At 42.0% G+C, this 14,537-nt stretch overlaps 1 protein-coding gene across 1 annotated transcript; it reads right to left on the bottom strand.

Annotated features, from left to right (window-relative positions):
- Window positions 1–169: 169 nt before the first annotated feature.
- On the bottom strand, window positions 170–10,819 carry LOC117542633 (small conductance calcium-activated potassium channel protein 1-like). Its single transcript, XM_034210420.1, is given in 11 exon segments — window positions 170–1,034; window positions 1,131–1,200; window positions 1,980–2,107; window positions 3,685–3,795; window positions 3,874–4,015; window positions 5,990–6,111; window positions 7,211–7,510; window positions 8,711–8,806; window positions 9,346–9,562; window positions 9,564–10,203; window positions 10,504–10,819. Coding segments are annotated over 10 exon segments (2,049 nt in total). The 5' UTR covers window positions 10,193–10,203; window positions 10,504–10,819; the 3' UTR covers window positions 170–800.
- Window positions 10,820–14,537: the final 3,718 nt, after the last annotated feature.

The following is a 14,537-nucleotide window of genomic DNA, read 5'->3' as shown; positions in this document are numbered from 1 at the left end:
TGCAAAGTCAGCAGTTTCTTTATGGAAAATAGTTGTTTCTCTTCAATGGCCTCCATGTCATGAGCCAGTGGCACCAGGTCAATGCCCAGTTGCATCACTACACTGACAAGTAGGACACATCCTTTTTTAGAATTTCACTTTTTTTTGTATTCACATTATTCCAGGTTTTTTTTTTACATTTTCTTTTTCTTTCTTTTTTTCAAATGACTTCCAAGCACTCGGGTGTTGTGTGGTGAGGAGTGTACTCTGTCAAGTAATGTTGCATTGATTTGGAGTTGTGGGTCACATTGCATGGAAGCTATCGGAATGAAGAACTATTAAAATCGATAGACACGTTTATTATATATTTAATATTTTTGCATATTAAAAAATGAACAAGGAGGTAAAGGGGTGGTGCAGAAATGCTCCTAAATCAGGAAGTTAATCAGTATTTACCCCTTCTGGTTACCTTTAGTTGAAGGTTGTTGTTTTTTTGTCATTCAAACACATTTGTTATGGTCCCTAAGTGAAGCCCTTTGATACATTGCGAGGGTCTGAGCAAACCGTCCTCTGACAACCGACAACTTGGTAAAATGCAGCTTGATCTGGAGTGATTGTCAATGTCCAACCGAATGGTTTTACTGCTATAGAAACGGTGCTACTTATTTAACTACAATTGTACATACTTCTGTACAAACTCAACTTTGTTATTCACACATTTGACACCATGTAAGAAAAATGTCCCAACATGATCATGTTAGCTGTGGGCCAATAACTCCTCCAGGAGCCTCTTTCTTCCTCCTCATCCCCTCCCCCAGCCTCTAGCTCTCTTCGCTCGCCTCAGCCGTATCAGTCTCCACCTTCACCTCCCTCTCCCTGAGCAGGTGGCGGATGGAGGAGTTCTGCGTTGACAGGGTCCTGGACAGGAGCGGCATCAGGCTCCTGAAGCCCTCCCTCAGCTCCTCCACGTTCTTCTCCAGGCTGTGGATGTGTGTGTCCAGCTCCGCCCTGCAGCCCTGCACCTCCTCCAGCATGTCATACATCACTGTTTGCATCTGCATCAGGGTAGATGTCCGAGAAGAGAAAGAAAAGGCGTCAGGCGAATAATAGATGCTACTTTGAAAGACGATACGTTCACTTGCCTCTCTCACCTTGCTCAGATCCACAAGTGTGTTTCCCTGATCTGCAAGAATCCTCTTCTCTACCTTCACTCGCCGCAGCCTGGACACACGCATATTCAGATTTAGGTGCAATAAGGACAGTTAAACAATACTTATTTTATAATAGAATTATCTTATTATCTTATCTTAAGAGTTTTTTACTATCATCATATCCAGCTAATCATATCATTAGAAATAGCTTTATGAGTAGATTGATTTCTGAATAATCGTCAACTCGGATATTAGAAAAACATGCAATTAATCACTTTTTGAATATTACTTTTTTAATGGACTGTTACTTTATGGTATAGTATACTATGTTTTTTAATGGCTTTTTAAAAATACTTTCCTTAGCTTTTCTCTAAGGACCATGACTATTCTATGAAATATCTATGGCATACTTAAGTATAACTTTTGAAGAAATGTAATTTTATGTTTATATTACACACAAACTATATGCTTTTACTTTTTGAAAATATTATACAATGGCTTTCTATGAAATTATTATTAAATACCTTTTCATTATTTTTACATTAACGACTAATATTTATGACATACTATGACTTTGTTTAATAATCCTCAGTGGGATAATAAAGTGTGACTTTTTTTGCATTACCTTTGTTAAACAAAATACTATACCATAATCTATCTATGACATTTTTATGGCACTTTTATACGTTCTGTTCATCAGAATAAAACTAATGGCATTTCATAGTAAAATAAAGGCACCAATGTAATGTATTGATACAAATATATACAAGTTTCTATAATTATTACCAAACATATAGCAAGTGGGAGATAAAGTGCAAAGGCAGGTCTCAGAGACGGAGAGAGTCTTACTGGTGGATGGCCAGCAGCAGCTTCCTCTGGTGCACGCGGACTCTGGACTGGTCTCTTTCTCTTGACAGCTTAGTGTGTTTGTAGATGAGCCAAGTCTCTCTCAGCACATTTGCTGCGGCAATTTTTATCTTGTGAAAGGATGTAGAAAATCACTCAGGAGTTATTTTATGTTAATGCACAGGACCTGAAAGTGCTGTTATTTACTGTATGCTAAACAACACCAACATAACGTCTTTAAATCAGATGCACATTCAAACCTGGGGGGTATACTACGAAGCAGGATTTTCGCTTAGCCGGCTAAATTCAGGGAAAACTCCGGCTTTCCGGTCCTACGAAGCTGGTTCTCTTTTTAGCAGGCTAGATCTCCATGGTAACTTATGCTAAGCGGCTAACCTGGTCGGGACCAGGTTAGGTTGCAGGCTAAGAGCTCAACTCAGTGAAAGCACCGCCTGCTGACCAATCAGAGCTCAGTGTGCGGAGTTTAAAGCGATCAAGTCATATTACAGGAGAAAGGAAATACAGAAAAGCTGCCGTCGCAGGAAAGACGGCTGGCAAAAATCACCGACTGTGTGAACGTGAACATTAATAGAATATCACCTCCCATCTTCAGAGCAATCTGACTATTATAACATTAGCGTTAAGAAAGCTTACTTAAATATCTGCCACAACATAGGCCTAAGTAACCGGATCAGAGTAACATTAAGTACAGTCCGCGGCATATCACTTCATAATGTATCATATCTCCTTATCTGAGTCAGCTGAGCCGTATCTGGCCGTGCAACACTCACAGTGTCACATACTGTATGCAGAAGTATTATTTTAAGCAACACATTAAGCTGACGAAACACTCGAGACAAATGTAATTAAAGTCAGATCGTGTCTTGGACGGGCAGTGATATCATAAACCTGTTAATGTACGCATTCAAACACTTTTTCTTTTGCCAGCTGTAATCACCTTGCAGGTGCAGACTATGTGGCTTTTATCCTGGATAAAGTGTTTAAGTCATGGATGTTTAAAGTTTAACTTCTTCATTTTTGACTAGTATTAAAGTTCACTTTTCATTCAGGAAGTATGACGCTGCGCTGTCAGTACGCTTCTCCATGTTTCTGATTGGTCGAATGCTCCAAATACCACCCCTTTCATGTGAACGCGCACCTAACTAGATAGGAAACGGCTGGCTTGAGCGATCCACTTGATAACCCGCGTCGTAGTACAGTTTAGCGAGAGCGCGTATGTTTTGGATTAGGCCAACCGGCTAACTCAAACATATCCAGGTTAGGTTGAACTAGATTCGTAGTATAGGCCCCTGTTCACCTCACAAGTAAAACATAAACCTGCCTGTTGGGAGAGATTATTATTCTATTTTTCCACGATGGTTTTAGGCGTTTTGTAATCATTTCCATGCTGTAAACAATTTGTATTGATTCATACTGAAGCAAATTAAACTAATTTCACACCACTCACAGCTTTTTACTTGCTCAAGGGATATTTGGATGTCAATAAAAGGGAAATAAATAGAATATTGTTAACAGTGCACACAAAGTTCTGAATGTTGTAAAATAAGTTTAAATGTGCTATCTGGTGTGCGAAGAGAAAACTGCAAACTAAACTTTTACAAGACAACAAAAAATGTGTGTTGCAGAATCTCACTCACTAGTGGGATTATTTCATTACATGACAGTAAAACAAAGCTGCACTGTTTACCCTCTTGGAGATGTGGGAGTCCATCATGAAGTTGTGGACATGTTTCTCCGCTCTGGTCAGCTCCAGCTTCCTGGCGACCACAGCCACCACCAGCACCGTGCAGCCGGCTCCCTGTGAGCATCACACAGTTAATATAATGATGTGTCAGAATCTGCCTTTCACTTATTATAGGAGAAACTGTCCGCTCACCATGATCCCAGTGAGGAGGCAGATGCTGCGACCGCAGTATGTGTGAGGCACCACGTCTCCATAACCGATGGACAAGAAGGTGACGGAGACCATCCACAGAGCCTCCATGTAGTTGCTGCTCAGGTCCCTGTAGTTGTGATGTCTTTAGGAATAACAAGAATATTATATCATTAATGTTATAAAATCTTCCATGGCTTAATTGAGTCATTTTCTGATGCTGATTATCTGACTGCTGTAGCTGAATAATGAATGACTGCTCCACCTTTACATCACTGAGGATTGTTTGCCTGTACCCACAACAGATACACAAACCAATATTTATTATCCAGTCAACATCAGGGGGTACTACGAAGCAGGATTTTCGCTTAGCGGCTAAATTCAGGGAAAACTCCGGCTTTCCGGTCCTACGAAGCTGGTTCTCTTTTTAGCAGGCTAGATCTCCATGGTAACTTATGCTGTGCGGCTAACCTGGTCGGGACCAGGTTAGGTTGCAGGCTAAGAGCTCAACTCAGTGAAAGCACCGCCTGCTGACCAATCAGAGCTCAGTGTGCGGAGTTTAAAGCGATCAAGTCGTATTACAGGAGAAAGGAAATGCAGAAAAGCTGCCGTCGCAGGAAAGACGGCCGGCAAAAATCACCGACTGTGTGAACGTGAACATTAATAGAATATCACCTCCCATCTTCAGAGCAATCTGACTATTATAACATTAGCGTTAAGAAAGCTTACTTAAATATCTGCCACAACATAAGTAACCGGATCAAAGTAACATTAAGTACAGTCCGCGGCATATCACTTCATAATGTAGGCCTATCATATATTTTCTTATCTGAGTCAGCTGAGCCGTATCTGGCCGTGCAACACTCACAGTGTCACATAGGCCTACTGTATGCAGAAGTATTATTTTAAGCAACACATTAAGTTGACGAAACACTCGAGACAAATGTAATTAAAGTCAGATCGTGTCTTAAACCTGTTAATGTACGCATTCAAACGCTTTTTCTTTTGCCAGCTGTATTCACCTTGCAGGTGCAGACTATGTGGCTTTTATCCTGGATAAAGTGTTTAAGTCATGAATGTTTAAAGTTTAACTTCTTCATTTTTGACTAGTATTATAGTTGACTTTTCATTCAGGATGTATGACGCTGCGCTGTCAGTACGCTTCTCCATGTTTGTGATTGGTCGAATGCTCCAGATACCACCCCTTTCATGTGAACGCGCACCTAACTAGATAGGAAATGGCTGGCTTGAGCGATCCACTTGATAACCAGCGTCGTAGTACAGTTTAGCGAGAGCGCGTATGTTTTGGATTAGGCCAACCGGCTAACTCAAACATATCCAGGTTAGGTTGAACCAGCTTCGTAGTAGAGGCCCCTGGAGATATTTCTGGTTGATTATGTTGGAAAGAAGCTCAAACGTTTTCCTACGCTGATAATGTAAGAAGGAACATATGATGAAAATTGTTGCATGTGAAAAGATGCTGTGATGATTAAACATCAACAACATTGTGTTGTATTAACAATGATCTATTATAGAACAATTCTGAGAAAGCTTAAAGGTCCCCTATTATGCTCTTTTCGAACAATATATTATAGGTCTCAGATATAAACAATACATGTCTCTGAAGGGTTTTGCTTGAAATACCAAACGGATCATGCATTGTAGCATCCCATAAACCCCTCGGTTTCAGCTCTGTTTCAAAAGTGCTGATTCTGTGACACATATTTATGTATAAAAGACATACAAAAGTGGATTTAGCATAATAGGTGACCTTTAAGTGGATATACATTTGATTAATTCCTTGATTGTTGCCATGTGCTAATGCCCACCACATTACAACGTTTTTTCCTATATTATTGTCAGTTTTCTTCCCTTTGTTTTACATCTTTGGAAAAAACCGTTATATTATGAAAAAAACAACAACATCAGGAGACATTTGATCTTGTCAGTGTCATCCAGCCAGTAAACATAAAATACGGCAGAGTGAAACGTTGATTTGTTGGCTGCAGTACAAACATTTAAGTAATACTGTGTGTGCTATATCTGCTTATATTTGATGGTAATGAAATATGAAGGCCTTCAGCACCTACAGACAGACTCAGCATATATCATCACTCACCTCTCACAGACATGTAAGCCCCACGCTGCCACGATCCACAGAGACACGCTGAATATCATCAGCACCGTCCCGGGGTAGGTTGTCATCAGTGTTTTCCCCACAAACCGGGTGTTGAAGTGTATCTAAAGATCACAGACGGGATGCATTTGCGTCACGATTTTGAAAATAGGGGCCTACTTAGCCAGACTATTTAGGATAGCACCTGTCAGATTATGATTATATAATACAGAGGAGATGAGGGATAAGAACACTTGTTCTCAATCTGGCTTGATACATGGATGGTAGGTTTGGCATTGCGGTGAGGAGACAGAGGTCATTTTCATCACTCTTAAATAGCATTTATAGGGGAAGGGATTAGCCGGGTGCATACAACCAACTGTGGAAAAGAGAGCAGACAAGCAAAGGAGAGCCAGTGAGGGACATAAACCAGCATGTGGAACCACTGGGATTCATGGGAGCGAAACTGTGATAGCCACACCTCAATTGGCACACCTCTACAGAACCCTCGGCCCACCTGGACATAAGACATAAACAGATTTGCAGCAGATGAGATGTTCAAAGAGGAAGCACAGCCGTAAGCACTGTCCAACATATAAACTTTAACATGCCATGTATCAAATGCCTTAGTTTACCAGTTTGTACAATCATGAGAAAGTTGATTTTAAAGGTCCCCTATTATACTGTTTTTCATCAATATATTATAAGTCTCAGATATATACAAAACATGTCTCTGAAGTGTTTGGCTCAAAATACCAAACAGATCATTGCAGCATCCCATAATCCCCTCTGTTTCAGCCCTGTTTCAAAAGTGCTGATTCTCTGTCTCTTACTTTAGATGAAAATAAGGAGCCCCTCCCCACGCCCCTCTGAGAGAGATTTGGTTAAAAAGAACATAATGGTGCTCTAGGAGGAGATTCAGGTGATAAGGTGGGCGGGTGTTACCTTGGTTGGTGATTGGCTAATGGTTACACAAGCCAAAAAAACGTTATGACATCATAAAGTGACCAAAACCTGATCAGCTCATTTTCAGACAGGTTTTTATAGAAATGGATCAGGACAAAAAGTGAGCAAATCTTTTTTCCTGAAACGTTCAGAATCTCTTTACACAGAGGGGGACACATGTTTATGTATAAAATACATGAAAAAGTGGATTTTGCATAATAGGTGACCTTTAAAGTACAATACTCAGCTGAATCCAGATCCTGCGGGGCGACCTCTCACCTTATTGAGCGCTCCAATGCTGCGGGATGCGGTGTCAGTGAAGAGGCGGCTGTGCAGCATCATGGCGCGGCCCAGCAGGTAGAGCCTGAGGAACATGGGCAGAGCCAGGATGATCTCCAGCTCCGTCTCCGACAGCGACAGGCGGGCGGGGGTGTGCTGGAAGGTCTGCTGGAAGTATGCCATCAGCCCCACTGGATAGGGATGAATGACCACCACCGACAGCTCCAGGGCTACCAGAGCCACACGGTCAGTCGTCAGGGCAATCCACCAATCCTCTGCACCAATGTCGTGAACATAGAGCTACCGGAGAGGTGGGAAGAGTCAATTAAAGTGAACCAAGATTAAACTGGACAAAAGAGACGGCTGTAGCCAATCTTGATGTGTGCCTTCACCGTGGTCATGTGACCTAGATAGTGGGGTCACAGGTGAACAGCTGGGGGATTAGAAACAGTGGAAGCAGATTTGTTTTTGTGATGATAATTCTGTTGTTTTGTTTTTTTATCACACATTTAGTGCAACAGGCTTAGGTTTTCCATCTGTATGTGACAAACCAATATTCTATGGAAGACCTTTTTTTCGCCCCTACAACGATTACATGGGAACTTCACTGATTTGACACATCTTAGTCTGGGGACTCGTCACAGGAAGTGCATATGTAGAAATTATATCAATACAGAGTTCAAGAGGGAACTGCATGTTGAAATAAAATCAATTTAGATTAATGTCACTTAAGGTTATTCTGCTCTTTTAAAACTTCACCATTTTGAGTTACAAAACGTTTCTAACTCATAATGGTAATTTTTGCTTTCTCTTTGTAAAATATAGCATTCAAGTCATTCAGATGGAACAGCGTGAGTATGAGAAATAACTTCCTGGTTTGCTGAGATTGAGGGCATAGGTGGATTATTAAAAGATGTTATAAGGCCACCAGACTTAAAGGTTGGGAAACTTTAGTTCCTTTCAATTGGACCGGTTTTAGTACAGCGAGAAATGACTATCTAAGAAGAACAATCTGTAGGAGCATTGTGCCACAGAGTTTTTAAAATAATCATTTAAAGGTGGGGTATGTCATTTATTTCAGAAACACTTTTTGTTATATTCCATGGAATGCTCCTAACATCCCGATAGCAATGAATATATTAAATGCTTTGACAATAAAGTACATAAATTAATTCATCTGTGGAAGCCGTAGTACTGTAAAAAGCACGACCAATCATCTGAGCCGGCCCGGCTAAAATAACTGGATGGCCTACCTGCCTGACAGCCTTCCATCTGTGCACAGACTTATCACGTGCCCTCATTGGTCATGTGCGCGTTCGTGTGTGTTGGAGGAGGGGCTCTGTAAGGAAGTCTGAAGGAAGGGGCAGATTTTTTCCGGTTGTGTACTTTCAAATTCTAGCGCACTCGAGCTGGTTTCTCCAAAATGACATACCCCACCTTTAAATGTGAGAAAGTTTGAAGAAAAAAAACCTGATGCAAAATTAAGAATCAACAAGTTACCTGTATCTCACAGCAGTGATACGCTATGATGAGGCCCAGCAGGATGATCGTAGACAAACTGATGATGGACTTAAGTGCGAGCGAGTAGATGGAGCTCTGTGAAAGACACACACACACACACACACACGCACACGCACACGCACACGCACACGCACACGCACACACACACACACACACACACACACACACACACCACACACACACACACACACACACACACACACACACACACACACACACACACACACACACACACACACACACACACACAACATCATTGTCAAGCTGTCTTTACAAAACTCAATCTATGAAATGGCCTCACTGATCCTCTGTAACCTTTTAATCTAACATACATTTAGATTATCCACAACATGATTTTATGGCACAGTGTGCATTTTCCTGCAGTTGTTAAGAGATCAATTCTCATACTCAGAATTGTGATACAGAACAAAACAAAATCTGGAGGTTTTTCTTTTTTTCTTTTTTTAAGAAAAAAATTGATTAAACTGATCTGTTTTCAGAAGAGATGTTGACTACACTTGTGCAGTGTGATTTTTGATTTGTTTTCGACTTTTACATTTGTATTTATTAAAGGATTTCTCAGGGTCTTAGTGAGGATTTCCTGTTTTCCTGACCTTGCTGTAGATGCTCCAGGAGAGCTCTGTCTCCATCACCATGAGCAACATCCCGAACAGCCCCACTGCCAGCGCGCAGTCGTTCAGCCTCTGCCTCCTCAGGAACAGAGCCCTCCGGTGCACCAGCCGCCAGCCGATGTTGTGGGTCTTCCAGTACGAGTCGTCTTTGCTCTCCTCCTTGTGCTTTGGGCTGGTCTGGGAAACTGGTTTCGGGGTCCGGAGCGGGACCCTCTGCTCCTGGCAGCAGGCCTCTGCCCTCAGTTGGCTCCTGGCCATGCTGGAACGTCTCATTTTGCAGCTCAAAGTCGTCATCTTTGCTGGTGATGATGATCTCTGGGAGAGTCTGGCGGTCGTGCATCTCCAAGGAAACGCTGCCCGAGGAGCGACGCCCTCTGCTCTCTACATAAGACCATAAGTGTGGTCTGCGGGGGCTCTGAAGGGGTAATGAACATGGGACGTTGGAGAAAGAGGTGACTTTCTCCAGGAGTCTCTGAGCTTCTGAGTTGTTGGCTTTGCACTGATTATTACACTCCTTGTGAGCTGGGGTCTGTTTAGTTCCTGGTGACTTTTTCTGACATTTCTTCTCTTTGCCTTTCTGTCCCTTCTTGTTGGCGCGAGGTGAAGAGGTCACATAAAGACGGCCGTTGTACAACGGAGTGGTGGCCATGGCCTGGGTTCTGTCCAGCCACACGGTGTGATCAGCTGACGGTTGGACTGTGTGGTGTATCCCACACTGAGGAGAGCAGGCCTGAGGGGGGGGAAGCACCCTGTTGGGGAGGAGGGGCCGCTGGTCCTCCATGTCCTGTCCATCCACCGCTGACAGGTGCATAGAGGGGGAGTGCTCCATGGTGAGAGGGCCTACAGGTGACGATTCACCAAAGAAGAGTTTGAACAAAGTAGGTAGAGAGGTTTAACATTTTAAACAGCAGGTGGAAGGAAAACTACAGCTACTCACATGTTTCACTCATTAGCAGCTTTGTCGTAGTATGCCAAACCTTAATGGCTCATGATAATATATATTCTTAATTGTATTATTTTGTATTTGTAAATGAATTATTTATAAATATTTGTTTCAAAACACAGATCAATAGAGTTCTAGACACAAAATGTATTGGAGAGTTTGCTAAAAAATGTTATAATACTTTTTTTTATTCCTACCTTTTCTAGTCAGGTTTTCCAGTCTGCGAAACTGTTTTTTCTGGAAAGTATTTGAGTGTTAAATCTTCTTACGGTTCTGTAGGTCACATCTGTCTGAGTCCTACGTGTAAAATCCAGTTGGACTCAAAAACACCACCTTTAAAGGCGGATGTTCAAAATGTAAAGTTGAAGGATGAAAACAAATCGAGCTTCAACACCAAGGCGCTCCGGCGGGATCAGATATCAGTATTCCAAATGTCCCAGCTCTGAATGCATGAACTTTCCAGCAATCCATTAGCAGCTTCAGCATCACGGAGCCCCTCCCAGAGATCCAAGCTGAGGTTACGAATTCGTCCTGCATATGACGACATAGTAGGTAAATACCCATGGATATCCATTACATTGTGAAGCATTTATTCCCTTGCTGGTACGTTTGTCCACCATCAGGGAATCTACCCTAAAGCTGGTGGGGCTTAATGACAGCAAAGACTCTGAGTTGCAGATGTTGCATGGAGCAAAGGCAAAGAAACGTCCTCTGTCCGTTTCTTTTTGCCGGGATTGGCAGATTTCCTCCTCCCTATGTGTGTGGGTGTGGAAATCAGCTTATAAATAAATGGGTGCCCCGGGTCGGTGTCAGAAATCTGCTCTCACAGTCTTAAAGAAAAGCCATTAAATCACTTTTCATTTGTTATTTCAATAATTGCCTCAATTGTTATTGTGGGAGGATTGCATGGGGTTGTTATAGACTTTTGTGTGTGTTTTATTTCAAATAAATATAATCTTTAAAAAAAAAAAAATCAGCAGATTATTATTGCGGTTTAATCAAGTCTGACATAGATCTGATACTTATGAGCTTATGAAATATCAAATATGTCACCCCTTAAGCGAACAATATGTACAGAGCAGGCTGGAGTATTAAAGTCATAACAATGACATTCAGCATCATTTATTTATATAAATCCTGGTGACAGATGGGTCTGCAGATAATAGAGCTCCCTCTAAACGGTAAGACCTAAGGAGCAAAGGGGTGGGCGGAGGAGTGCATCCGGATAGTAGCAGGATGAAGCAAGGCATTATTTAATCTGAAGACAACATGTATTTAAAGATGGATAGAGGCTGAAGGAGGGTGGTGGGGGGGATATGACAGCAGAGGTGGGAGAGCAAGAACATGTTTGTAAGCAGACAGTCTGCCTTCCCTGCAGATGTAAAACAGAATCTTTCTGCTTTAGCCAGATGCTGCTGTCTGGATTTTTAGATTCCTCGCACAAACAATGTCTGGAGGATCGTATTAAAATGTGAAGGAACGATTATTATTCTGTTTCCTATCTCTCCAATGAATCACATTTTTGTGGGCCTAAAGTTGCTTTCAAATGAAATTAAACTTGGTAATGAAAGCTGGTGGGTTTATGTATGTTATACGGAGGAGTGCCGTAAAGTTTGAGGCGTAAACCATCTGGAAGTCAGATATCGAGAATTTTCTCCTACAGATTTTGTCCAATCAACTTCAAATATTGTCAAATCTTAATGATGAAAAGTAATCAAATATTTATATTTCCTGGAACACCCTGCCATGTTGTTGTGGCCATTTTCAGCAATATTGAAAACAGCTTTGGTCTTATTTATCAAGTAATACATCTATTTCATCTATCAGTCTTGTTTGTTTGTATTTAACTAAGTACTACAGAAATGTATGCAGTGATTGTATTATTGGTTCATAGGTTAGAGACATTTGATTGACCCATTTTATCAAGTCATTTGAATGGACGATCAAAACGGGTCATTTGATTGTCCCATTGATACAATACATTTAATTGGAGGGTAATTTGACACTGCAGCGCCATCCGTCGTCCCACCAGCACCCCCAATGTGCATGGATGTTTGAGGACCTGCTCATCGCTTCTTGCATTTTCAATGTTGTTTTGATATTCTGCAGGCAGTGAGCTCCCAGCTGTCGGTGCCTCAGTGCATGACTGCCAACACGACAAACCCTTGCGGATAGCATTTGGTAAACAGAGACCATATCTCACATCCTTGCAGAGAACTAGATCCTAAAATATGACTGTTTAGTCTGCTGAATTCACACTCACTCTGCTGTGGTGATAAAGTCTACGAACATTCTTAAATTAAGTCCTTTTAATAACAAGACGCTGAGAGGATATATGCACATCTGCAAGCCTTCACATTAATTAAAGTCTCCAGCCAAGGGCTTGTAAATCCTGGCCGCTGTAGCTGGTAGCTAAGTATGTCAATTCCTCTTGCTTCTGTGGCCGGTAGCCAGCAGGTTTTCAATTAGTCCCTCCAATTGCAAATCATCCTTTGGCTGCGAAGAAAGTGAAATTAGATATTTTGAGTCCACTAATTGCTCTGGCTGGTAAATGGCACATCTGATTCATGCCCTGAATCTTTAGAGCGCGCCAGTTTCATCTCCTGGTCAGGATATTAATTGCTTCAGTCTGACCTGTTCGGACACATTGGTCAAAAGATAAGTCCCATTATGTAAACAGCAGTTATAATGTTTATGTTTTAAAGGTCAAAAGTGACGATTAGTGTGGAAGGAATAGTATGACGTTTTGGGAAATAGGCATATTTGCTAAGAGTTAGGTAAGAGAATCGGTGCTACGCTCTTATCTGTCTGCCAAGCCTGTTCCACATATCATATTATTCTCATCATTTAGATATGCGTTGAAATGCTCAAAGAGAGAAAGTAGAATCAGCATACAAACTATATAGAAATAAAAGGATAATAATTTGTTAGACATATGTTGTTATGAGAGCTAACGTCTTGAGGCTTAGTCTCTACTAGCATAAATCACCAACATTTCGGACCAAACGTCACAGTAGAGTTGTTTTTTTGGTATCTCCAAGAACATAGATCATGATTTGCAATTCAACATGGGGTTAAGGTAAACGTTTCAGCCTCCTTTTGGTTTCAGGACTTGCAGAAGCAGAACGTAATTGTCCATTAGGAGAACTTCATCAACTCAACTCCCTTTAAGACAAAAAGGCCACACAAATCAGATGTCACAGGCCAGTGGATGTATGTGCAGGTTCTGTCGATAGCACCCTATTAGGTGGAGGGGACGTGTCAGCGCAGGAGAGGGCCTAATCCAATCAGAAGAGTAATTAAAAACACACAGCACAGCAGCCCTGATGGCTGCATTGTCAGGGACGGCATTCAGCACTTAGCACAGAGAGGGATGAGCTCATGCCGGGTCAGAGAGATGGCTGTCTCCACTGCCGTGCAATTAGAATCACAATCAGCAAAAATAAATTAAAAGGACAGCAAATATGCAGAGAGGGGTCGCACATTGTGTTCCCAATCCTCATTCTCTCCCTCTTTATCTTCATTGAAATGGCTTTAATCCACACCTTGCTCAGTGTTTTAATTCATCTGTAATTATAATGAGTTTTGTGTCCTGATTAGTGTCTTTACAGCGTTGGCATCTTCTTGTCGTTTTATTCAGCGCTGTCTATTCCTCGTTAATTAACACCATCACCTAACTCCTCCTGCCAGCGTTGCTGAGCTCCATCCAGCATGCAGTTGGGAAACAAACCACCAGATGTCACCCACACCTTAGTGCATCCAATCTGTTTTTTTATGAAGCCTAATGAATTTTGGTTTTGGCACAGTGTCACAGTGGTGCTTGGCGCATACAGCATTGGGGATTTTTTTCCTTTGCTTTCATGAGATGAACTCAAAGTCCATTTTGCACACATTTAGGCAGCAGCATAAGGATCTCTTCTCGTGACACATTGTACGTCCTCACTCCACGCTTGATGCAGCCTTCGTGGCTTCAACCGGTGACTTAACCATCCTTCTCTTCGCCTCAGAGGGCCACTCTCCATCCTGTGTGTGCGGCCGAGCATGAATCTGAGGCTCGGGAGCGCTCTGGATGTGTGACAGGCTTCCTTGGAGAGGGGTAATTCTGAAGGGCAGAAGAAGTAATAGGGTAATCTATTATACAGTCAAACTCTTTCTTCCTCCTCTCTTGCCCCCGCCCCCGCCTTCCTCCCTCTCTCCCAGTCTTTGGTTTCTCGCTGCCTCTGCCCTTGCA

Source organism: Gymnodraco acuticeps, unplaced genomic scaffold, assembly GCF_902827175.1.
Source record: "Gymnodraco acuticeps unplaced genomic scaffold, fGymAcu1.1, whole genome shotgun sequence".
NCBI classification, from domain to species: Eukaryota; Metazoa; Chordata; class Actinopteri; order Perciformes; family Bathydraconidae; genus Gymnodraco; species Gymnodraco acuticeps.
The sequence above is the reverse complement of the archived record's forward strand: the minus strand, read 5'-3'. Positions and strand labels throughout refer to the sequence as shown.